We start from the raw sequence: 26,182 nt of genomic DNA on the forward strand, positions 1-26,182 counted from the left end.
ACCAAAAGAGAACTTGCCTGTCTTTAGTAGGCTTGATTGACTTGAGGCTAAAAGAGACCTGAAATGAATTGAAATTTTCCGACTTTCTTTTTATGGCTGATGTGCAAAAAGGAATGAATTCCAGGTCTGAAGGATCAAGAAAGCAGGTCGTTTTCAAAATCACCATCTTTTCTTGTTAGACTAGGGCAGCTGTATGTGGAGGTTTTTCTTTTCTACCTCCAAACTCTGCAATCAGTTCTATTAAAATGGTCAGGAAAAATTAGCATACTTGGCTTGAGAAGATAAAGTTATTCTTGTCCAGGGTCCAGGAACAGCTGAATAAATAGTTCAGGTACATAATATAAAGTTAAAAAAATATTATAGCCACAACGCCTCTGTTTCATCGAATTAGAAAGTTGAGGCTCTCTCCTCAGGGAAACTAGAAAACCACAGTTCATTAGTCTTATATTTTGTTGTTGACATTTTATTAAAAATTGAATATTACTTGAGTTTCATTTTCCTGCTAATCACTGCCCTGCTAATTCCGATTTTACAGTCTGAAACCCGAAATGTCCATAGAATTTTGATGTGGAGTAAAATTTCACCTTAACTTCTATTATCCTGATGCAGAATCTGTATATCCCATGATGGGAAAAAGAGATAAATGTAGCCTCTTTTCCAAAATACAAAGCCTAGCTAGACAGCAAACTTGGGGATATGGTTCCTCAGGAGCAGTCATTGCTGATGGTTGTCCTAGGAAACCTCTATGACAATGTGTGTGTCTGGGCCCCAGACCAGGAATTAATCAAGACATTCTGTATTTGCATTTCATCCCTAATGCAGCATGGAAAGGGGAGGGGGTGGTTAGGAATAAACCTTTTTTTTTTTTTTTTCACCCAGGCTACACTTGTACTAAGATATACAGAAAAAATAAAATAAATTACTTTGACTTCATTTCACAGCATCTAGCTAACCTCCAGGGTTTTTGAAATTGAGCTTGTTAAAAGAGCTAGTGACTCAACAACTTACTTGAAAGATAAGTGGGTACTGCCTACCTCATCCTTAGTGCCCACAATAAAAGTGCTTTCCAAACCTAGAGCTTAAGCTTCAAATATTGAAATATGTGGTTTTGCCCACATTAGGTGTAGCCACATGGGAAACAAACACTTTATATTGTTTTTTATGGACCCCTAGTTTTTAGGAATTGAAAGAAAGGAAAAAATTTTTCTTAAGTCTTCTACTACATTTTCCACCCTTAGTCAGATGGAGGAATGTTTTGAAGTAATTTGTTCTGAGTGGGTTTCTTTCTTTTTCAAAGTTTTATTCCCTGATGCAGTGAACTTTCATGCCTGTGTGGTTGGCCATTAACTTTCCCTATTCTCTGCTTGGCTGTGCTTTGATTTAGTGATATCTTAACAAATGGTAAACTGTGAAGCATAAAAATAAACGTTATCCTAATGAGTACATACTTTTCCAAATGTACCATATTATGAACTTGCTAAATTCTCTTCTGTTGTGGCCAGTTGAGTCTGGGCCCAGTCTCTCTCAGGCCAAAGATAACTGCCCAGTCTATTCTCTAGACTACTCATTTTCCAGAAATGTTTCCCCAGGTTTCTCCTAGGCAGTCAGGTGCTGGAGTAGATATAGAATCACATAGTAATTTACATCCTTAGTGTTCATTTCCCATACAGTTGTCCCTGGATCCCAGGGTGGCAATGACCTCTTGAGAGGTTAGCCTACCAGAGTCTGTAGGGTACCCATTGCCTCCTTTCTGTAGCCACAGTCTAGAGCATGCATTGTGAACTCTCCAAGTTTGCCTGTGCACCACCAGTCATGGACATTTAGCTGATACAGTTCTTTGCAGAGACTTTCAGACTCCCATGCTTATGATTTCCCTCAGAAAAAGATGTAGATATTTTGCTCTGTGTCAACAAATGTCATTAGTGAAATCAACAATCCTTTGACAATAATCTTCCTACCAACTAACCACAGCATTTTGTTGCTTCTCCAAATTGCCACCAGGAATTGGTATAAATAACTTTCATCCCAGAATACTGGAAATCTTTCGTATTTCTCCCATCTTGGTTATTGACTTATTTTAGAATAGACACAATGGGGTTTTCTTCCTTCATTTCCTTTTGACCTGTGTCCTGATCAATATGTGATGCGGTCAGCACTTTGACATGAGCCCCTGTGGGGTCATGGGTCGCACATCTGAGGATCAGAGAAGGCTCTCACAGAGCGAGGCTGGGTCTGTGGCACAAAAAGGGCTCCAGGCCTTCGACTTGGAGAACAAGCAGCTCAGACCGGGGTTGTAGTTCTCACATCTGCTTTCTGTTATTTAAGGTTCCTGCCCCAGATGATCCTTTACATCTGTCAAATGCTTGCAGTTTGTACAATTTTCTATATATTCTTACAGTCCTCTGCAGTAGAAGAAACTGGAACTTAGAGGTTAATCAATTTGCCCATGTTCTCAAAGCTAGTATCTGGCAGAATCAGAACTATTAATAGAACTCAGGCCTTCTGGTCCTTAATTTAGGGCTATTTACTCTGCGCTCCAACTGCTTTCTCCTCACAGAGAGGAAGAATTGAAGGCACATCCCACACTTTCGCTTTATTTCATGATAAAGCATGGACCAACCAAAAGTAAATGTTAAAGAAGATATTCTCACTTTCAGCTGCATGATGATAAATAGTTCTCTGTGTACTTACAATGAGTGAGCTCTGGTTTACCTCAAGGGATAATAGGAAATTACAAGTGTTATGTTCTACTTTTTGTAATTGGTATTTCTTTCAAGCTAAATTAAATCTCACATCTGCATCTGATAAAGCAGACTGTGCTTATTTTAATGCCACTGTCTTTGCAGCAAAATTTAAATTCTAGATTTTTATAACCAAATTAGGTCTCTAACCAGGAGTGTTTTCTATTTATTCTTCTCCACTCAATTCATGCTTGGCCCTGAGTGTCAGATTTAGTAATCTGATTAATATTGAGGCAGATGTGAGAGGAAAGGCATCCTTTATATTGTAAAGACCTTCTGTTTTGTAACTGTCCAGGGATGATGCAGATTGTTAGGCAGGCAGTCCCCACAGTGGTTTAAACAGAAAACTCTTAATCATGGTAGAGAAACCAGTTGGAAAGTATTTGGCAAGAGCTCCTGAGCTTGGCTGATGACACTTGTAGTACCTTGTTAAGAGTCATTGTGATTTACCAGATTTAGTGACTGTGTGAAGAGGTGACATTGCTCTTCCCTGATGTGTGACTTTCTTCCTTCATCTTCTTCTTTTTTGTTGTTTGTTTGTTTTTGTTTTTGTTTTAATCCAGCTTCAAACACTGATTCAGGAGACTGACCCTGGTGCAGATTATCGCATCGATAGAGCTTTGAACGAAGCTTGTGAATCTGTAATACAGACCGCCTGCAAACACATACGATCGGGAGACCCAATGTAGGTTATCTTGTCTGTAGTATTTATTCGTGTTGTATTTTATTCAGCAATGTAGCACAGGGAACATTCCCTCAACATCACAACTGGAATTTTGTTAAATATCAGCACACACTGACTTTTGTTACAGTTAGTGTGGGAATTGAGACTTCGGCTCTGCCTCATCGGTGCCGTGGAGACACCCAGACCCGGCATAGTGACGATGTTTGTTGACTGTGACCGAGCACAGATGGGCCTATCTGTTCGGTCACTGAACAATTCAAGTAATGGTCAAATAAAAATGGGAGAAACTCTCAGGATAGAGTGACACATGCTTTGACTCTATACTTTTCATCCTGGTTGTATAATTAACTCATATATTGGCTACTTGGTAGTCATTAGAAAATAATTAATTATCATTGAAATGTCAAACAAAATATGGTGGTTGAAAGAGGGAATCATGGACAAAATGAACTCTGAAGTGGAATCCAGGATCTAGGAAATCTGTAAAATTCTATAATGAAGTATTTGAATCCTACGCGTTAATTTTATTCCATATGATATGCAATCAGCTCTTAAAACCAGGTTGCAAGTAAGAACAGGTTTCCCATTCTGCAGAAATCTTCATAGCCTGCAGCTGGCGGTACCCAACAATAAAATGCATGTAGTAGATGTTTATCATCATTCTGCTCTGCATACACAGTCCATGCTGCGATAGGGGATTTTAAAAAGATGCTCTTCCTTAAAGCTTTCGAGTGACTGGGGGAGATAGACAAACACTTAAGACTAATTAAGCATACTTACCAAAATAAAAATAACTATATCAACTACGAAGAGGGAAGGGGAGAGGGAGAAAGGAGGGAACTACTATAGATTAAGATAGATTTAAGATACTATCTGTTAAATGCAACCTGTGGACCTTTTCTGAGTCCTGATTTGAACAAACATATAAAAAGGTATGAAATAATTGGAAAATTTTGAAAAACTGACAGGACATGATATTATAGATTTTTAAAAAATAATTTCTTTTAGTAGACATTTAATTGTCATATGATAGAGACACATGCTAAAGTATTTATGACAAAAGGATATGGTATCTGGGATTTGCTTCAAAGTATCAGTGGGCGGGGGGCAGAGTTAAAACAACTGGGGCCATAGGTAGATACAGCTACGGGAAGGAAAGGTGAATGTTACGTGATTCCCCACCTCTGTGTGTGTTGGGAAATATTCATAATAAACAGTTAGAAATAAAGCAGCTGCACACAGATCTTGTGCAGGCTGAGTCCTAAGCGCTAAGTGGCTCTGAGGTTGATAGAAGGCTTAATCACTACCAGGGTAAGTGCCTGTCTGCCCTAGGAAAATAGCTAAGTGGCTTTTTCCAGAGACCGAGGAAATACTGATGTGAGAGTTCTGTACATACTGTCATAACCTTTCCATCTCATTACAACTTCATCCCTGTTTTGTGCCCAGGATCCTCTCGTGCCTGATGGAACATTTGTACACAGAGAAAATGGTAGAGGACTGTGAACACCGTCTGCTAGAGTTGCAGTATTTCATCTCCCGAGACTGGAAGTGAGTATTTGGAAGCCAGCGTGTCGGTCTCAGCCTGTTCTGTGTAGTCAGTACCCCTTGTATTTTCTAAAAATCAGTAGGAATTTGTTTTTGTTAATTTATGGGATAGCTGACAACTTTAATCTCCTGGAAAACTTCTTTCTTACTCTCAGAACAGTGTCTAAAAGTATAGGCAGCCCCTGCCTATCTGTCCAAGTGTCCCCATTCACTGCTCCTTTGAAAGTCAGGACCACATGGATCTAATACCACAAACATCTGTCTAGAAAGAACTTGGGCACCTTCCAGTCAGCAGAAGCAACTTCAGATATGTCTCTAAGAAGATAATGGTGCATTTTTATTTTTATTGATTTGTACTGGGTATGGGAATTTGCTTTTATTTCTTTTTAACTATTTACAGTTATTGAATTTATTCTATCTTAGGAGGCTCTTATCAATGACAACTTTATTCTCTTCTCATCCTGTTAGGCAAAAAACAGGGGGAGGCTATGAGATAGGAGACAGATCTATTACCGTCAGAATCACTGTATTATTGGCTCCCCTTCCCAGGGCTTATTTTCTCTTCGCACCTCCAGAGCAGCCAGTAGGATCGGCTGCTCCTCCTGCTTCCCAGGTTCAGCTCCTTCCCGATTCAGTTGTTTGAGCCCTTGTCCTTTGGTCATTAACTTTTTCTGGTGACTAATGTATATTTTACCCACATACTTTACTAGGAAGATTGCTTGAAGATTCGATGTGTTTCTGTTTCCTCAAATTTGCTCTGGAAAAAACTACAGAAAGCTGGGTGGGACTTTCCCCCTGCTTACTCAGCCATCTAAACTGAAATAACAGTTTACTACCTTAACAAAATTATGTCTTTTCCTCTTCTGTAATTTCCTTCGACCACAACCAAAAGATGCTTCAGAGTCTTAAAAGCTACTCATTAAATATTATTAGCCTTTCTCCCCCCATTTGGTAGCCCTCCCCCAAAATTGACTTTATAATGTGGACAGAATTAAGCATCCATTGGTTTAATTTGCAGAAGCAGCAGGCTTATTTCTTAATCCACAGTCTCCAGAGTCAAAGTTAAATGTCAAGCTTTTGAAACTGATAAACATTCAGGCGAACTAAAAGTATAATGGCCTTACCTTGCATGGGAAAAAGAAGAGGAACAGTTTCACTGGAAAGGAAGTTGAATGAGAGATTCTGTTTATCTTGCCATTTCCTGATCTTACTGAATCTAGTATATCAGGTAGGATTGAACTTCACTTAAACTTAGAAAAAAGTGTTGAATAAAAGTTGTGAATTGCCTGCTGATAGTTACTGTGGGGAGGCTCTGCCCGCAGGCCAGGCCCCCCTCGCCTCCACAGATGAGAGTAAGTCCACCAAGACAGATCTGCTTGGGGAGGAAAGGTAGCCGATCTCTCAAAGGAGAAGGACCAGGAGCCTTTTCTTCAGTGGGCTTTTATTGGGTTTATTTGCACAGGAATACGGAGTGTTTATGTAAAGCTCATCAGTCATTGCCAGGCAGTAATAGTCAAACAATAGGTAACATTCAGAGAACTATGAGGGCTTATTCTGAGTCAGGGTCAGATAGCTAAAAGGCCATAAAACTTTGGGGAAACAAACTCATTTCGTGCTTGGACTCTTATCATTTAAATTGAGGGTATTAGCAAAGTAGGTTTCACAGGATTTTATGCATTTTTTTCTTAGGTCTAATTGCCCCAGGGAACCTGCCCTTTCCAGCATTGGGCCGTACCCACCCTTGACATTGTTTCAGGCTTAAATCAGGCAGGGGAAGTAAGGCAGCTAAGAGATTAGGAGACTTCTTGCAGACAGATTGAGGACTCAGGCTATGTCAAAGCCGAGGGGTAAGGGTCCATCACCTCCTTTTTCTATGCCCCCAAGTCCTTCCCTGAGGGCCCCTCCGTGGCCGTGCCTGTCTTAGGTCATCCCTCCTTTAAGGAATCTTACCCATCATTGGCTAACCGGTCATGCACTGGGGGTCAGGCAGGGTGAAGTAAAGGGGGCAGAGGTGGCACCCCTACCAGGAGATAAACTTCGTCTCCTTAATGTCATGTGGTCCCAAGGTCTTTTTACTCAGCCTTAGCCATGAGGGGTTACAGTTTCTGAAACCAGGCAGGGTGGTTCCCACCATCCTACAATGCTTATTTTCTCATTTCAGCCGTGGCATGTTACTGCTGAGCCTGTTATTGAAATGTGTGTCTTACTTAGCCAAGATAACATCTTTGAGGTAGAATTTCAATCTTCTGTGCAGAACAAATTTCTTCAGATTGACCACTCTGTGTTCATGAAGAACCAATTTAGGAATATACTTGTGCTTCTCTGCTGTCTCCACTACCCTGGAGGTGGCCACTAATGAGTACATGAGCGCATTGTAAAAACCTTTAGCATGTGTTGGAAGGAAAGGTATAGTAAGAGTGGTTATCTTTTAACTCTTAACCTTATAGGCTGGACCCTGTCTTATACCGAAAATGCCAGGGAGATGCATCTCGTCTTTGCCACACCCACGGTTGGAATGAAACCAGTGAACTTATCCCTCCTGGAGCTGTGTTCTCTTGCTTGTATAGACACGCCTACCGCACTGAGGAACAGGGCAGAAGGGTATGCATCACCATTGACTTCGTTTCTTCTTACCGTCACTTGTTTGCTATATACCGTTCTGATTTCTGTCCTCCTAGGAAAGCTTTGTTAGGGTGTCTGGTGAGGAGGGGTTTGTGCACTACTAAAAACTTCGTCATTCAGTGAGTTCTACGAGCTTCTTTCTGATTGTATGTGTTTGTTTCCTCACATTTGCTCTGGAAAAGACTACAGAAAGCTGGGTGGGGATTTCCCCATGCCTACTCAGCCATCTAAACTGAAATAACAGAGTTTACTGCCTTAACAAAATCACGCCCTTTTGTCTTCATTAATTCCTTCAGCCACAATCAAAAGATTCTTTAAAAAGTGAGTCAGGACATTTCCAACTTTTTCTTTGAGTTGCCAAAATCCAAATCACAAATAGACAATTAAGTTCTGCTGCCCTAACTTTATTTAGCTTTAAATAAAGATCCATTAGAAGCTCTTAGCCAAGATACAAATGGTTTTTAGGCTTCTGCTCTTGGCATCAGAACACTATATTAATAGGCCTCTCTCACAGCACATTAGTTGGAGCAGAAATCTCCATACCCCCCAGCCTCTTAGTATTTATCTGCCCTGGTTGCCACCTCTTTGGGGATATTTCTGTAAGTTTAACTCTCAGGCAATATTTACTGCCTTCTGGTGCCACACCAGCATGCTGCTTGCTCTCCTGGATGGCCTTTTTAAGCCTTCTGAGGTTCTCTATTGCATTTCAGGCCTGCATTTGTTACAGAAAATAGAGACGGTATTATTTCACATGCATGTTAACAAATATCCCTTCTGAGCTTAATGCAAAAGCCTAAGTTTAGTATTCAGAATGAAGAGACCAAGATAGAAAGAAATGTTATGCTTCAGTTACTGCAGTTGTAACCCAGTTTTTATACTGCTATTTAAGAAAATATGGGAATTTGTTGTTACTTTTTTCTTCATGTTGTGAGCCTGTCATTAATCACAGGAACCAAGGGAATTACAGTACCTTGGTAGTCACTATAGTGGGAGGTTCCTTGTCTTATAAGTGAAGGAAGGGTTGGAATCTGGAATGCTGTCTTTTTTTTTTTTTAAGATTTTATTTATTTATTTTTAGAGAGAGGAGAAGGGAGAAAGAGAGGGACAGAAACAATGACATGCCAGAGATACAGCGATCGGTTGCCTCTGGCACACCTGCAGCTGGGGACCTATCCCGCAACCCAGGCATGTGCCCTGACTGGGAATCGAATCAGCGATCTTTCAGTTCACAGGCTTGCACTCCATCCACTGAGCCACACCAGCCAAGGCTTTTTAAAAATATATGTACTTCTTTTAAAAATTGAGGAGCAATTCATATAAAATTAACCATTTTAAAGAGGAAAATTAGTGGTATTCAGTACATTGACAAAGTTGTGTAACCGCCACATCTGTCTATTTCCTATTAGGTGTTTGTATTTCCAAAACATTTCCATGTCTCCAGAAAGAAACCCTGTATCCACTAAGCAATTATTCTCCATCTCTCTCCCCGCACCCCAGGTACATGGGCCCTTTTAGGAAGAAAGACTGTCGGTACCTGTAAATGACAGCTTTCTCACAAACCTTCCAAAAATAATAGTTTTCATCTGTTTGACCCTCCGCTAATTCTGACTCATCTTGAAGAGTCTGGTCCTGACCTGTGCTAACTGTTGCTTCTACCATTGCCTGCTTGTTCTGAGTTGAGGTAAATTTGAACTCAGTTCTCCTAACCCATGTGTATTTGAACCCAGCATTCTACTCTACATAATATATTAGGATAGGCTGAATGTATAATCTCATTCCAAGAGAGGTGGGTTTTTAGAAGCCTCCTAAAACATTTAATTCTTACTCTGGAAGAGATTGAAGACATAAAGCTATTTGTTAGTTTCATGACATTATCAAGTGTCCTTTGGTTCTGATTTGGGTTTTGGACCTTTAGAGTACTTTGCTTGTTCTTGCGTAGCTCTCACGGGAGTGCCGAGCTGAGGTCCAGAGGATTCTGCACCAGCGTGCCATGGATGTCAAGCTGGATCCTGCGCTGCAGGATAAGTGCCTGATTGATCTGGGGAAATGGTGCAGTGAAAAAACAGAGACTGGACAGGTAGGTGATGGTGCCACCTATTTATTTTATAATCATCATAATAATGTTCCTGATTAACATTTTATGTAGAGTACAAACCCCCATAAAATCCATTTCTGCTTACCTCATGGACATGATTTGTTATATTATTTGATGTTCTCTCTATAAAAATCTTTAGGATTCTCTAATTAGGAATAATTGTACTTTTCCTAAGCAGTCAGTATGTTTTTATATTATGGCTACTGTGTTTTGTAATTGATTGTTTTCCCTCTTTGTGCTGCTTCTTAAAAAGCCTAGAGCCCAAGAAAAGTATGGCCTGCCTCTAGCAAGCATGTAAGATTTTGTGGTAGGCTGACTTACTGCTTGCTCCATCCCACTTTCTTTGACACAATTTCCTTTTCTTTCCTCTTTTTTATTCATTTTATCTTGCCTTTTTTCCTCTTTTCTCATTTTCATAAGCCACGTTTTGGGGGGAGACAGGGTATACATGCATATGTATGTGTGTGAATACTGGTGTGCGTGAGTAGTGTGCGTGTCCCACAACAGTGCTGCCGGATTTGTAAGAGTGGAATTGTTCCATCTAGTCATTGATGAAATTGAGGCTCTGAGAAGTAAAGTATGTTGAGTCCCTTACCTGAAGCTCAGGTCTAATCCTAGCCAGGCATTTGTTCCATTATGCTACAGCCACCTCCCATACAGGCAAGCATAAAGAAGGAGCAGCCCCCGAGAATTACGTGCATGCTATGAATGGTTCCTTAGGGTTTTATGTCTAGTTTAAAAACAATGGTACATGACTGCGTCCTGTCAAATTAAGTGGGAAGGTAGCTTGTTTTTCTATCTTAAAGCTGGGAAACCAAGTAGTGAGGAACTTGTTTAAAGCCCCATTGATACTAGAACAAGGCGTGAACCCAGGTTCCCAGGTTCCATTCGTACCACTCCAGACCCTCTGGGATTAACTATTAAAAAGTCGCACATATAGTAATTGGACAGTTTTTTAAATCCTCACCTGAAAATATGTTTATTGATTTTAGAGAGAGAGGAAAGGAGGGAGGGGGAAAGAGAGGGAGAGAGAAACATTGATGAGTTGTGTCCCACACATGCCCCAACTAGGGATCCAACCCACAGCCCTACAGGACAGTGCTCCAACCAACCAAGCCACTTGGCCAGGGCAGTAATTGGACATTTTAAAGAAACAGTGGCTTCTTATACAGATCTGTTGAGCTTGGGAATATCATTTTTAGCAGCCTGCTTTCTGGGCCTACTACAGTTCTGTCAAATTTACTGCTAGAAAATGCGTATTATCTTTACATTCTGTTGCCTCTGTCCAATGACACGAGGAATAAGGTCATACAGAATCCAGGAAACAGTTTCCTTTCATACCTGCTGGAAAGTAACGTTGAGAAAGCCGCACTATGCTGCAGGCCATCACTGTGAGGCTAAATAGGATTCCATGAGTGGGATTTTTTACCTTCATTATTTGTTTTATTCCCAAAGAGTATTATGCATTTTCCTTTAGGGTTGGGTAATTCGTACAGCTCTTTTTCTCCCTTCCTATTTTAATTTCAAAACAGAGAGATTGTTGCAAAATAGTAAGTTAAACTTGGTCTTTTCACAGAACCCTTTGCCGAGAAATAGATGTGGGTGTGCTGTGGGAAAATGAGCTGATGTTGTACTTAAAGACCTGAATTTCTAAGAGAAATAGTAGTTGACTGATGCTTCAGGGTAGCTGCAGCTCAGTTTCCGAGGCCCAAACAAGATAGCCCTTAGATACCCAAACCCTAGTGTGCTCACTTCTTTTGCAGTTTCCCTCAGAGGGTCCTTTTGTGCGGGCTAGGGTTAGAATCCCAGAGTAGACTTCCAGGAACTTTCAGCTCTGTGCTGTGTTTAAGATCCTGGGGATAACAGGGAAAAGAGGAAGGGTTGTCAGGGAACTTGTATGAAGGACCCATGGACTAAGACATCCCAGCAGGGAGGGGGGTAGGATTGAATGTGGGAGGGGGGTGGGTATGGTGGAGGAGAGTAATCAGGGGATAATGGGGACAACTGTAATTAAACAACAATTTAAAAGGGGGGGGGGCTGGATCCCTACGTACTTTGCCCATAAAGAGTCTTAAAATATTCCATGTCTTTGCCCTGGCTGGTGTAGCTCAGTAGATTGAGCGCTGGCCCGTGAACCAAAGGGTTGCCGGTTCAATTCCCAGTCAGGGCACATGCCTGGGTTGTGGGCCAGGTCCCCAGTAGGGGGCATGTGAGAGGCAACCACACATTGGTGTTTCTCTCCCTCTCTTTCTCCTTCCCTTCCCCACTCTCTAAAAATAAATAAATAAAATCTTAAAAAACACATATTCCATGTCTTTCACCATAAATTTGTTGTCCAATGATTATTATCAATACATTTTTTTAAATGGACGGCTGGGTGTTGATGGAATGGAACACTAAAGGCCTGATAAGATTTTTAAACTTTGGGAGCACCTGAACATTAATTCTTGTTGGACTTCTCAATTTGGCCTTCTGGAGGATTCCCATGGCTGTTGTACCCCCTTAACCCTCTGAACCACCCTGTTACATCAAGTAAATGTCTTTCGAACCATCCCAATTTGGGAAATAAAAGTTTAGTGTTCTGTTCAGTGAAGTAGTTTTAAAAAGAAAAAAGAAAAGAGGACCACTGAAAAGGAAGTAGAGGCGGAAATCTCAGCTCCCCTTGATCACTTCTGTAATTGACCGACCCGAGGGATTGCCTTTGTGTTGCAGGAGCTTGAGTGCCTGCAGGACCATCTCGACGACCTGGCTGTGGAGTGCAGAGACATAGTCGGCAACCTCACCGAGCTGGAGTCGGAGGTAAGCTGTGGGGAGCTCGTAGAGGAGAGTGCCTCGTCAGCAGCCTTTCCTTTCTTCTTGGTCCAACTGTTTCCAGCCTCGTGAGTGTACAGATTCAGTGGAAGACAAAAGAAAACCCATCCGATTCTGTTAGCTTTATGAAGGAGAATATTGTGTTGCTTTCTGAACCCCTTTCCTCATTTCTCCAGAAAACTCTATATGTTTAACCCTCTGGTTTACTTCATAAATTAGATTTATCACAGTGATTAGACCAATCTTTTTTTTCCCCCTTTAAAGATTGCATTTATTTATTTTAAGTAAAAATCCTCATTTTCAGTGGTAACTCATTCAAAACATTTGAAATCATTGTTCAGGCCCAACAACATATGTTTGTGGGTTGAATTTGTTCGGCAGTCTGCTGGTTTTCCGATTTTATTTATTTATTTTTTTTTAGAGAAGGGGAAGGGAAGGAGAAACAGAGGGAAACACCAATATGTGGTTGGTTGCCTTTCACATGCCCCCAGTGGGGACCTGGTCAGCAATCCAGACATGTACCCTGACTGGGAATCGAACCGGTCACCTTTTGGTTCACGGGCCAGCGCTCAGTCTACTGAGCCATACCAGCCGGGGCTTATTTTTTCCCTTCAAGAAAAGATAGGAGCTGTACTTGAAATCTCTTAATCACATTCATGAAGCGTCTAAACATTCCCATTATCTGTAGCCCTTTCAGTTAGGTCATTTGGTAATGTCTGTGTGTTTAATGAAATAAAAGCCTGGGACTTACAGTTAAACATGGAAGATTGAAGACATGTGTTTATCCATATTCCATCCTAAAACCCACTAAAATATAAAAAGGTGAAATTGAAAACCTCATAAGCATAGGCATATTATTTAAAATACAGAGACTATTATGAGGGAGCAGCTAAAAATGTTTAAATTGCCTGGGCAGAAATCAGGGAAATAGGGAATTGCTTTTCTCCTTGTTTATCATAAGCCTTTTAGAATTATTTGAATTGTCAAAATTGACAGTACATAAAATTACATTTCTCAACCAGTCTTTTTTTTTTTAATCTTTTTCAAAAGTTTATTACCTTCTTTCATCTTCTGTCATCTCCTGTCTGATTCACATTGTCCTTATGGGCTGACAAGGACATTCTGGAGTGTGTAGCTCTTTAAAGGAACATGTTATTTCAGCAGCTAGCGCTATACAGGGCTTACTCTCTGTCTAAAGGCAGTTGGTGTGTGTTCCCCAGAGCAGTGACTTATTATTTCGTTTGAGGACAGTGATCTGGTTTAGGAGCTCATGAACTAAAGATAGATGTCGGTTACCCCTGTCTTCATTTTGAATTGTTCAGCTTTTTAGAAAAACTTGAAAGGCTTTATATACTCTAGTATTATTAAATGTTTTTTTCTCCTCACTCTTCCTAATCCTGCATCTGAGTTTAAGAAAACCTGCCTTTCAGAGTATAATGCAAGTGCAGTTCTAGCTATGCTGGTGGGGCTGCCTGACTCAAAGACTAGAGTCGTCTCCAAGTGTGCGTGTTAGGTTCGTGCCCATCAGGTGCTATTGGTTCAGAGAAGGAAGCTGCTCCTCTTCCCATCCCTGGTGCTTACTAAGGCACAATTACTACGTTTAATCTTTTCCAGGACATTCAAATAGAAGCCTTGCTGATGAGAGCCTGTGAGCCCATAATTCAGAACTTTTGCCACGTAAGTGATGTCTGGGAAATGAGGGTTAGAACCTAGAATCGAGTACTAGGACCATACTAGATCCAGATGTGTTGGGTCATCTCTGTCGTCAGTATGCATTGCTTCTGGGTGGCCAACTTTGAGAAGTTGAAGATGTAAACAAATCAAGAGGGGATGCCACCATCCTGGGAAACTCTGTTCGATGTCCTTTGTGGGTGCCCAGATACATGCTCAGCAGCAGCTGTTGGGATGCCCTGTGTAAGAGAGGAGGGAGCGGGGAAGCCCCAGTGCATGGCTGAGTTGCTTCCAGTATATCAGCACAGGATTTTTCAGTAGTGACAGTGGCTTCCCCTTCCAACTGCCTTCTTGCACCTGGATATTGAGTGAATTCTCTTACCTTTTTACTTCATCCACTTACTGAATCACCTAAATTATGGGAGCAAAACACCCCAGGAACCATGAGCATCTGACAACCAGGAAGCAGCGCCAGCTTCTGGTGCCGCTTTAGGAGAGGAGTGAAAGCACCACATACAGCACGTTCCTGCTGGCGCTCCGTGCAGGGCAGCCTGCTGTGTGCGTTGCATTCCCCAGGTGTCCATCCCTCCTCATTTCTCAGGCATGTTTTGACATAATTGAATACGAACCTCTTTGCGCAGGCTCTAGGATCAGTCTTATTTACATTTTTCATGGGATGGGGTACAAGATGTGTTTACTAATTGTTATACATGAATGTAAATGTGACCTTCCTTTTCCAGGATGTGGCAGATAACCAGATAGACTCTGGGGACCTGATGGAGTGTCTGATACAGAACAAACACCAGAAGGACATGAATGAGAAGTGCGCCATTGGAGTCACCCACTTCCAACTGGTCAGTGACACCCAGTTGGCTGCTTGGTTGGTCACTGAACCCCTTCCTCTTTTAGAACATCAGAACACCTCCTGTGAAAACCTTTTTTCCCCCAAATACATGTCCCATTTTGATTTGTCCTCAATAAATGTGGTTTTAATCTGCAATGGCCAGAAACTTCGATAGGCCCCTGAAAATTCAGTGGTAAGTATGTAGTTTGTGCCCTTAGGACACGTGTAGTCCATTGGGGACTGAGGCAGGTAAACAGGAGCCTCTGGCTTCAGTCACATCACTTGCTTTCATAAAGTATATCACCCTGTCCTTTAACACTGTCTGTGAGATCTGCTGTTTCGGGTCTCCATTCACTGCAGCAGCCCAAATATGTATCAATACACTGGACTCTGAGCCTTTTTTAAAAATCATACTATCCAGGTCTAGCATTTGAATAAAAAGGTTAAATCATACTCTTTGTTACCACGTGTCTAAGGGAAGTGTTTCTGGTAAAGCAAGCAATTTCTTCCCAGGAGGGTGAAATCTGGGTATTTGTGCAAAACTTCCCTCTTCGGGGCCAAGTAGCTTTAACAGATGGATTAAGGGCCTCTGGGGTGCGGGCACCAGGAGTCAGTGGGGAACGACCTAACGTGCTCTTGTCAACTATGTTCTAGTAAGAAGAGAAACAAAACACGTCTATAAGTAAATACATTGTCTCAGGTACACCTATGAAGAAAAATGAAGCAGTGTAAGGACTGGAGGGTGAAGGAGACAAGGGACTTAAACAGGAGGCACCTGAATAGAAATGCCAAAGAAGTGATGGAGAAAACCATGGGGAGATCTTAGAGAAGGGTCCTGTTGGCCGAGGGAACAGCATGTGTGTGGCTGGAATGGAGTGGCGGAGGGGGGACGGGGAGGTGAGCAGCTCATGAAGTCTGTGGGAGACGAGGGCAAGTCGTGCAGAGCCTGCAGAGCTCCTTCTGCAAACTGTATGAACACGGTGTCACCCAGCGCTGCTGCCTAGAACTTACCGCAGAGCTTCTGATTTTCTTTTTCATCATTGTTTTTAGGTGCAGATGAAGGATTTTCGGTTCTCTTACAAGTTTAAAATGGCCTGCAAAGAAGACGTGCTGAAACTTTGCCCCAACATAAAGAAGAAGTATGTGGCTCTTAATTGACTTGTTCTCTTTCTCTAAAATCCCTGTTAGCTACTGAATGAATATCCAAAATGTCAGGCTGCCTCCTGCTGCCTGCCAGCCCAGGAAGCCTCCTGCACACTCCTTTGGAAGTGTGGCCAAACACTGCATTGTCTGGACATCGTCTTCATAGCTGTTGAGAATCACAACTGCTAGTGGTAGTTCCGATACAGAAAGCCTGTAGGCTGAAGGAGCATTTTTAGTTTTTCCAGTTCAGGCTGTGTAACTGAGGGAGCAGGTACAGATCGTGTACTTAGAAGAGCAGGTTGCGGTGTGGCTGCCAGAGGCTGGCTGGCTTCCTCCTGACATAATTCTGTTCTGTCACCCCTTCAGGGAAGGAGCAGAGGCTTTCACTGAGTTAGAGATCTAGTGAAGAAACAACAGTTTTATTCTCTTAAGAATTACGTCTTAACCCTGAAGAGAGTGATGAGCTTATACCCAAATCTTTTCATGTCATTCTTTGCAAAGGCACGTTTCTAGAACATATTTCCCCTCATGTAAACCAAATCCCCATTTTGGTCAGGTTTCTGTACTGTTCAAGAATGAGTTCACAGTACATCAGGGTCACAGTCCAGAGTGAAGAGCTGCATTCCTCTCTGGTCACATTTTGAACAAAACAGGTGTTGAACTGTCGTCGCACACACATTCCCTCTCTGGCCTGCTTGCCAGTCAGGGGCATACTCAGCATTTAGGCTGTGGCCTGAGTTTTATGACATATATAGTCAAACTCTACTTTTAGAGCCCTAAAAACACAGTGGACTTAATAGGAAATGCATTCAAAAACACGGTAAAGGGATCATGAGTTCAGGGAGGCATTGTTGCCCAGCTCTCGGTGGCCTGCCATCGCGGCTCCAGCCAGTCTGAGACCTCCTCCCTTTCTTTGGCAGGGTGGACGTGGTGATCTGCTTGAGCACCACCGTGCGCAACGACACTCTCCAGGAAGCCAAAGAACACAGGGTGTCCCTGAAGTGCCGACGGCAGCTGCGGGTGGAGGAGCTGGAGATGGTAATGCCTCGCTCTGCACCCTCCAGTCCCAGGAGCCACAGGAGGAGAGGATAGAAAGTTAGGCGAGGGACCATGGCTGATTGAAAGATTTTAGCCAAAATTGTGATGGTTAAGACTTGGAGCCATGTGCTAAAATTGTACCATATGACAGCTCCTTGTCTTACTTTTTTTTTTAATGATGAAATATTTTGACTGTGTGAAACCGGAAGTCCAGAGTAAGACACACTGTAAGCACGCGATACAATCATTGCACTGATGCTGTCCTTGAGGGTCAGAGTCTCTACCTTTTCACTCTGCTGTCCTTGAACCGGCCTCATCATGAGGCCGCTTTCCCTCACCATGGCTACCTGCAGCACCTGGGCCACCTGCTCCAAAGTTCATCTCCTGCAGGACAGTACAAACAGGAGAAACCTTCCCCAGCATGAACAAGAGAGTCAATTTGATTATGTCAGTTTGAGGCCTGTGCCCACCCCCTGACCAGCTGCAGTGCCCAGAGCGCCATGCATGGAGGAGCTGACTGGCCGCCCAGGTGCAGCAGAAGTCACCCACAGTGCGCAGTACAAGAGGGAAATTCTTGCTTTGGTTTCGAAGTTAAGCTCAAACCATGTTAAGGAAACAGCTAAAAATATGTAATGTGTTTATATTGTGAATCATACTTACTTCACCTCAGTCTAAGCAAAGCTAGTAATGAACACCAAACTTTGTTAATATCTCAAAAGTCACACTGTCAGATTTTCACATGCAATGGCAGTGATTCCGCGATAACCGTGTGTAAGTGGAGTTGGCCAAATGTCCTATTTAATTGAGGCCTTGGGCCCCTCATTTTGAACCTACTTCTTTCAGTATAATAATAATAGTGAAAGTAGGATCCTACATGTATATAATGGTTTTAACTTTCTAAAGTGGTTTCCACATCATATCATCGCATCTCACAGCAGTTCTGTGAGGGGTTGGGGTAGATGGTAGCATTTTATTGCACAGAAGAAGGCCAAGGCCAGGTAGCTAGTTAGTGGCAGAACAGAAAGTAAATTCTCATCCCCGCTGCCACTTTGCTGTGTAGAGTTGTGGTTACTAGACAAGATCCAGTCAGCAAATACGTATGTAGAGCATTCGACATCCCCAGCTCAGAATGGCCGCCCTTTACCATGCTGGCTCCCTCTCGTGCAGACAGAGGACATCCGTCTGGAGCCAGACCTGTATGAGGCCTGCAGGAGTGACATCAAGAACTACTGTTCCACTGTGCAATATGGCAATGCTCAGGTAACTCTTTGTTATTTTCTAAAACAAAAGTAATGTGAAGGTGACATTTTAATTCTTCTCTGGTGGGGTAGGCCTCATCACGTCCTCTCCAGCCCAGTCATCCCCTCACAGGCTGCACTAGACTTTTCCCAGAGTTTCTCTTTGTCTCCTGTCTATTCTCTTTCCTCTTTCAGGTTACCTTGTGCACCTAATAACATCTTTACGACCCTTCAAATGCCTCCTCCTCTCTATGGCTTTGCCAACACTCTGCACCTCCATGGTGAATCATTCCCTCCCTCTGTTCCATTGCAGTTACCAACTAAAGGTCACACAAGTAGCACCTAGCAAGCTTTTTTTGAAAATACATGGAACAGAGTCCTACCCCGAATTGTCAGGAATGAAGTGCAAGCAAATGATTTTTTTTTTTTTTTATGTTTTCCCAGTGACTCAGCTACCTCTTCTAGTTCAGGGCATTGCCATGGAGCCCTCCTTTGAGATAATGGCTTCATTGTGTTCTTGTATCTGCATTGCTAATGCAAAGTCTTAGGTCAATCTCATTCTCATTTCTATGTAGTTAATCTGTCTGTACGAGTTCTCTTTATCTTTAATAATCTGTAATTCCACTATGACATATTAGGTATTTTTTAAATATTTCTGTATTCTAGTTGTCTGTTTCAGTCTCAGAATTCATGTCATTCTCCAGTTTTTATTGCCAAGATCTGTAATTGATTCTTTTCATAACCTATTCTTGATTCTTATTTACCATTTTGCTGTATTGTTCTGAGGATATAAGTTTTAATTGCTCTGTTACCTTTTTCCTTAGTTATTTGATGATTCTTGGGTGTACCTTGAGGATGTCATGAAAATGTAAAGCTTTAGCCACCCAAGCTTCCCATCTGCTTCCCTTCTTTACCGTTTCCAGGTGATAGAGGGAAGGGGAGATTTCAGGGTACAAATAATTCACTATCATAAAATACATCCTGTGATACTTTATGCTTTTATGTTAGTCCACTCATCTTTCTTACTGCAGTTGTTTGTTTGTGTACATTTGCCCTGTGAGGGGGAAAGATTGGGTCTAGTTAATACCTGGCATCTAATGCTCTGTTCTCATGTGGTAAGTGGTGAGTTGAACTGAACTTCCTGGCTTATGCCGACTGTCTCGTCAGGGTTACTGTTCGGGGAAAGTCCAAGGGCCTCATGTGTGCTCCAACAGGAGTCTTGTCAAGGGACAGCTCTAGAAGGCAAAAAAAACCAGCAATCCTGAATGGGTTTCTTTCTTTTTAGAGTTCAGTGCAGCCTGCTATTCACCCATTATTTTTATCCAGTCTGGTTTACTATTAGCTCTGACGTTGTGACTCTGCTGATTCCTATTACTGAGGAATTAGAAATGGAAGGTTCTTGTATGGAAAAATGGGGGATGCCCTAAGATTAGAATGCTCACACTAAATGGATTATCAATCCCAGATACACTCCTTAACTTGACCATAACTCTTACGCCATAGATTATTGAATGTCTAAAAGAAAACAAGAAGCAGCTAAGTACCCGTTGCCACCAAAAAGTTTTTAAGCTCCAGGAGACAGAGATGATGGACCCAGAACTAGACTATACACTCATGAGAGTCTGCAAGCAGATGATAAAGGTAAGGGGTCCAAAACCAAGCACTAAGCACAGGGTGAGTAGAAATAATAACATAAACCTCTTTAAACGTTAGAGCATATTCATATGATCTTCCTGTTTCTGTAGCTAAGCAGTCTTCTACCAGTTTATGTAGCTGAGACGTGGTTTCAAAGTCTGGTCCCTAGACCAGCAGCATCAGCGCCACCTGGGCATCTACAGACCCCTGGGCCTCACCCCAGATCTGCTGAATCGGACACTCTGGGGTGGAGCGGTCTGGTTTGACAAGCTCTCCAGGCGATTCTCATGCATGCTCAAGGTTGAGAACCCCTGAGCTAAGATAAGTGACATCACTTTGACCTGAGCCACAAGTAAATAGAGGTCCAATGAATATATTACTGGTTTTGGGGGCAATTCATGGTAGTAGAGTAAGAAAACCACCATCAATGTCCTGATCATTCATCCACCACAAGCAAAAGTCTTTTCCACTGTACGCAGGGTTTTTTTGCTTCGTTTACTTCTCCAGTGAGCATTCCCTACAGCAGGGCTGACCTGAGAACACAGACGTCAGTTCCTAGATCTATCCCTATGTACACAGAGGTTAAACTTACGGTTCTAACGCATTATCTCAGCTTCCCTTTAAAATAAAATGTTACTTTTCACCCGATCAAATAAATTCCAAAGAGAATTGTGAAAGCTGGTAGAGTTCAGCTGGGCCTGGTAGAATTGAGTCCTTCATAAAAGTAGAAATATCAGGCTCTGATTTGTGGGAATTTTATAAGATTTCAATTTTCATAAATCCTCACCTGAGGATATTTTATTACTGATTTCAGAGAGAGAGAGGGACAGACAGACAGACAGACAGAGACAGACATCTATTGGTTGCCTTCCACACACATCCTGACCGGGTATCAAACCCGCAACCCTTTTGGAGTGCAGGACAATGCTCCAGCTGACTGAGCCACCTGGCCAGGGCAGAACTTCCTGAGATTTTGATGACCTTTATAAAAATTAGTCAGCAGCCAATATACCCAAATTCAGATGTCAATGGACTATAATTAGCAAGTAGAGATGGAATTTTTTGCTGATCCAAAATGGAGCTCTGACTGTAGCCCTGCGGTTAAGAGGTAAACCAGACAAGTCCTTTCCACACATCTCCGTTCACATTGGTTAGTGGGTAATTCCTACGTTTCCCATTGGAATTAGATAGACATTTGGGCACCTGGTGCAATGTTATATTCATGCACAATAATGTTTAAGCTCGTGAGATTCCATGTAATGTAACATCCATGAAGGTGGAGAACCAATCCTATGCAAAGTAGGAAGCACTGAGGTGAGAGAAAGAAATGTGAGAACTGCAGTGGAAAGTAGGTGAAGAACAGGGAACTTGAGGCTGAGTGCTTGTTCAGGCTTAGACCTCTCTCTGCTGTACCAGGCGATACCTTCAGGCTGCTTCTGGTATAAGCTTCTCAGTAGATGTGCAAGGGATAGAGATGGTGTTAATTGCCATGTTTGGATAGCCAAAGTTTTTATAAAACTTTGATTCCTTGCAGAGATTCTGTCCAGAAGCAGATTCCAAAACCATGTTGCAGTGCTTGAAGCAAAATAAAAACAGCGAACTGATGGATCCCAAATGCAAACAGATGATCACCAAGCGCCAGATCACCCAGAACACAGGTAACATCTTGGTTGGGCTTTCCTGGTCCCACACTAAATGGAACTGAGAGGGTGTATCCATGCCTAATCAAACTGTAGGTGCTTTGTTGCTTGTGAATGTTAAGGGAGAGTGGGGCGTAAGCACAATGACTTACATCCTTGAATAGTATCCAGCAGTACAGAATGAAAACCATGGGACAGAGGAAGCTGAAAAAAAAAAAAAAAACAGAAAACTGCCTTTGATGGGCATACAAAAGAAAGCAAGGCTAGATTTCTTAAGAAGTCTAGAGATTTAATAAAACTTCATGCATATGGCAGGCAAATACAAGGTCTGTCCAGAAAGTATCCAGCTATGTCATATGAAAAATAGAGGCATTTATTAAAGAAGATTCAAGAAACATTGTACATAGGACAGTGACGCCTCAGTCCCTTTCAAAGTAGGTACCTTGGGACCTCACGCAGTTCTCCTGGAGTGTCTTCCACGGTTCAAATCACTCTGCAAAATCCTTTGTTGGAATCTCCATTAGGTGCCCTGTCGTATCTGTCGTATTTTCCTGAATCTCATCCATAGTCTGAAATCTGTTCCCTTTCAAAGGTGATTTTAGTTTTGGGAAAAGCCAGAAGTCACAGGGCACCAAATCTGGGCTACGAGGAGCTGAGTCACTTGGGTGATTTGATGTTTTGCCAAAAAACTGCACAAGACTTAATGCATAAGTGGGCACATTGTTATGATGAAGCTGCCAATCACCAGTTGCCGTAGCTGTGGCCTTCTGAATCATTCAAATAGCTTCTACAGAGGAATGTTCAAGCTTAATGCACAATTTGATGCAGATTCATTGTTCTGCTTACTCATTTTGAATGCGATAGCCACACAGTACATGTGCTCACTAAACAATGTCTACCACGTCCACTGACTAGTGAAGTTGTCATTGTTCCCTCATACACCATCCAGCCCACTCTCCTTGGCTGCCAGGTTCCATTTCATGTAAATCATTCTCATTATATTAACAATGGTTGGACATTTTCCAGACAGACCTTGTATATGGGTAATTAATTGTTCTTTGTTCATTTGTTTGTTTTTTTAAGATTTTATTTATTGTTCCTTAGAGAGCGGAAGGGAGGCAGAAAGGGAGAGACATCGATGTGTGATTGCCTCTTGAGTGCAGTCCCAGTAGGGGTACTGGGGACTTGGTCCACAACCCAGACATGTGCCCTGAATGGGAATTGAACAGGCGACCCTTTGGTTCTCAGGCTGGCACTCAGTCCACTGAGCCACACCAGCCAGGGCATGGGCAATTGTTTTAGAACAGAGAAATTTGATCTCTGAGTTGCAAGATCTTGTAACATAATGGCCAAGGTGACTTTGAAATTCTGTTCTCAGTATTTTCAAAAATAACTGGTATGGGGAAGGTTGTTGATGTCTGTCTGATTTTTATAAGGACCCTGCAGAGCTGCTGCAGAGTAGAAGGATTCCTGATTTATATTTCTGATGAAAAACAATATAGTGAGAGCTCAGTAAAGATTTATTGAATAAACAAATCAGTGGTTTCTTTGTGGTCATTGATGTCATATGCTTTAGAAGGTAGATCTCTAAAAGTTTGTGAATCCAGTTGGAATATTTTATCATGTTCCTCCCATTCTCTGCTCTAGATTACCGCCTAAACCCTGTGTTAAGGAAAGCCTGTAAAGCTGACATTCCTAAATTCTGTCACGGTATCCTGACGAAAGCCAAGGAGGATTCAGAGCTAGAAGGTCAAGTCATCTCTTGCCTCAAGCTGAGATACGCAGACCAGGTAAATCGGCCAGGGCGCTCCACAGAGGTGTGTTGGTGGGCGCTCTACAGAGGTGTGTTGGTGGAACCACCTCTGTTCCTGACAGTGGCTCTCTTTGGAAGGCCTTAGTTTGGCCCTACTTTCCCAAGACCTTTTTCATACCTTCCCCAAGTCAGGGGACAAATAAAAAGCTGAAGTAGTCTAATAGGCTGACACACTCTACCTTTGTGACATGTAGCGCCTCTCTTCAGACTGTGAGGACCAGATCCGAATTATTATCCAGGAGTCCGCTCTGGATTACCGCCTCGATCCTCAGCTCCAGCTGCACTGCTCGGATGAGGTAGGACTTGGGTGTGGAACCGGTGGTGCACAGAGCTAATCAGAGACGCTTCTATTGGCAAAAAGTTCTTTACTCTTTCCCTGAGCCCTGACTCCGGGGTTGGTTGAAGGCCTGTCTTCTAGGCTCCGCTTCGCCTGAGTTCCTGGTTCTCCGTAACGCCGAGGCAGACGTGGCCCTGTCCTGTCACTGTACAGTGTACAGTGTTGGCTCTGTATTTCTCCATTAAACAAGAGCATTCTGTTGTTATATCTGTTGACGTATAGTTTGCTTTCCCTGTCTCCTTACTCTGATGGTCAGCCCAGAATGCCCCATGGTTTGTCAGAAAAATACAAGTGCTCCTATGGGAGCACCAAGAAGTTGCTGTCCTTGGAAATTATTTGACTTCCTAGCTAGAAAAGGCCATGTGGAAAACCTTGTTCAACATACGTGCATTTTAGAGGATAATATATAAAAGTACTTCAAAAAAGCTTACTAAAAGCTTTCCAAAGAAAATTAAGTTTTTAGTCTGTGCTGCAGGTTGTGTTTCAGGTTCCGCATGTATGAGTGTGTGTATGAGAGAGTGTGTGTGTATGTGTGTGTGTGTGTGTGTTTTCACGTTGTGAGCCTGGGTTGACCCTGAACCTCTATAAATGTCAAGCATTTGCTTTTAGTATTTTACTTGCCTCCATAACCTTCCCTCAGTGGAATCGGGGAGTCCTTGACCAGTCCCGGGCAATCTGCATCACATCTCAGGGTTGACGGCTAAAGTGCACTGGCTGGTGTCTGACTCGGTGCCAGTCCTTGTGAAGGAAGACGGAGCATGGTGGCACATTCTGGAGGGAGGGGAGTGACACCCCCCAGGAGTCTGAGAAGAGCCCTGGGCGTGTGTGTATGTGGGAGGAACACAAATCAACCCATTTCAGAGACCAAGGTTTCCGGTGAGAATAAGGCGGCCATGTCTTTGTGTGTCCTGAACAGATCTCCAATCTGTGTGCCGAGGAAGCAGCAGCCCAGGAGCAGACAGGCCAAGTAGAAGAGTGCCTCAAAGTTAACCTGCTCAAAATCAAAACAGAATTGTGCAAAAAGGTAACCACTTTTCCCCACTTTCTTTCCTCTTCCCTTTCTCTTCCTTTTAATGCTATAGTCTGTGCTTTTTAGTAATAAAATCTAAAACTTCCTTCCTAGGATGCTATGCTGTTCCCTCTTACCGAGTTTTAATTTGGTCTTAACCATTAATGGCCTATAACTTACTCTTTCATGTGCGCTGGTTGTTTGTGAACGTGTCTCATTCCCGTGACTAGACCATTGTCTAAAGGGCACTCCTGAGTGAGGTCCCAGAGCAGAATGTCAATTGCAATACATCAGTAAGTGTATTGTATTCATGAAAATCAATAAATCTAAAAATTTATTTCAGAAACATCACATAAAAACAAATCTATCAAAATGTGACTGTGACGCATACATTATCTTGCAAATTTGAAAGTGAGATAATGTATTTGACCTTTTTAGAAAAAGCTTTATCTTTTTTTGAACAGTGTCTCAGTGATGTCCTTGTTGAGTTGATGTGAACATTGTGTGCAAATATTTTCATGTGCTAGAAATGTTTCCAATTTCTCCTGGTCTGAGTTCACTAAAAGCTAAATCTAGATATTTTCTTCTGTCATCAAATGGTCCCATATAGCTTTTAGGAGGACTTTTGAACAATAAGAGAGTTTCGTTGGGGGTGGGGGCTTGTTATTGTTGTTTTACGGGGACTCCAGCCTTTCTGTTGACTGCAAGCTAGTTTTTATTTAAGAAATACTTTCCAGCCTGCCTTCACCTCCTGTAATTTCATCAAGGAGAATCGGAGAGTCTGCAGACTGATTTCAGTTCTGTTGTGTTTATATGTCTCTTGTTCAGAACTTCTTCAGACTCAAATAAGAATTACTCTTTCAGTAGCATTATGCTCTGTCGGTTTCTTTATTTTCCTTTTGAGGATAATGGAGGTAAAGTGAAACATTTTGCAGACATTTACCTTTGGGAATTTTTGTATAACTTATTACTCTGATTTTCAGATTCACATTTTCTGACTGCTTAAAGTATCCCAGTAACTGTATTGCACTGATATGAATACTAACATTTAATGTTTAATAATAAGGCATGCCAGAACATCAAAAACCCAAATCTGATCTTACAGTCTCCTGCTTTGCTTAGCAAACAGCTCTGCATTCACTAGGTCCCCAAGTGTATTATTTATTTAATTAAATTGGATGCTAAAAATGTACGTTCTTTGCATCATCACCAGTTGCCACCTATCTCAAAGTAGGCTCTGTTGTTAACCCTCAACTTTCCTTCCTTGACTTTTTGTTTGTACCTAAAGTATTTGTGGACAACAGATCTGATGCAT

General features: G+C 42.2%; 1 protein-coding gene across 1 annotated transcript in view; it reads left to right on the forward strand.

The window, feature by feature from the left end:
* Positions 1-26,182, forward strand: part of GLG1 (golgi glycoprotein 1) — a 108,220-nt gene that overhangs the window by 73,700 nt on the left and 8,338 nt on the right. The window contains exons 9-23 of the mRNA XM_045818410.1: positions 3,305-3,426; positions 4,873-4,974; positions 7,419-7,572; positions 9,533-9,670; positions 12,401-12,487; positions 14,114-14,176; positions 14,911-15,024; positions 16,065-16,153; positions 17,078-17,195; positions 18,363-18,455; positions 19,937-20,074; positions 21,603-21,726; positions 23,356-23,498; positions 23,716-23,817; positions 24,775-24,882. Coding sequence (XP_045674366.1) covers positions 3,305-3,426; positions 4,873-4,974; positions 7,419-7,572; positions 9,533-9,670; positions 12,401-12,487; positions 14,114-14,176; positions 14,911-15,024; positions 16,065-16,153; positions 17,078-17,195; positions 18,363-18,455; positions 19,937-20,074; positions 21,603-21,726; positions 23,356-23,498; positions 23,716-23,817; positions 24,775-24,882 — 1,695 coding nt within the window. The remainder of the gene's footprint in view (positions 1-3,304; positions 3,427-4,872; positions 4,975-7,418; positions 7,573-9,532; positions 9,671-12,400; positions 12,488-14,113; positions 14,177-14,910; positions 15,025-16,064; positions 16,154-17,077; positions 17,196-18,362; positions 18,456-19,936; positions 20,075-21,602; positions 21,727-23,355; positions 23,499-23,715; positions 23,818-24,774; positions 24,883-26,182) is intronic.

Source organism: Phyllostomus hastatus, unplaced genomic scaffold (genome assembly GCF_019186645.2).
Source record: "Phyllostomus hastatus isolate PE091 unplaced genomic scaffold, TTU_PhHast_1.1 phas_scaffold_345, whole genome shotgun sequence".
NCBI lineage: Eukaryota > Metazoa > Chordata > Mammalia > Chiroptera > Phyllostomidae > Phyllostomus > Phyllostomus hastatus.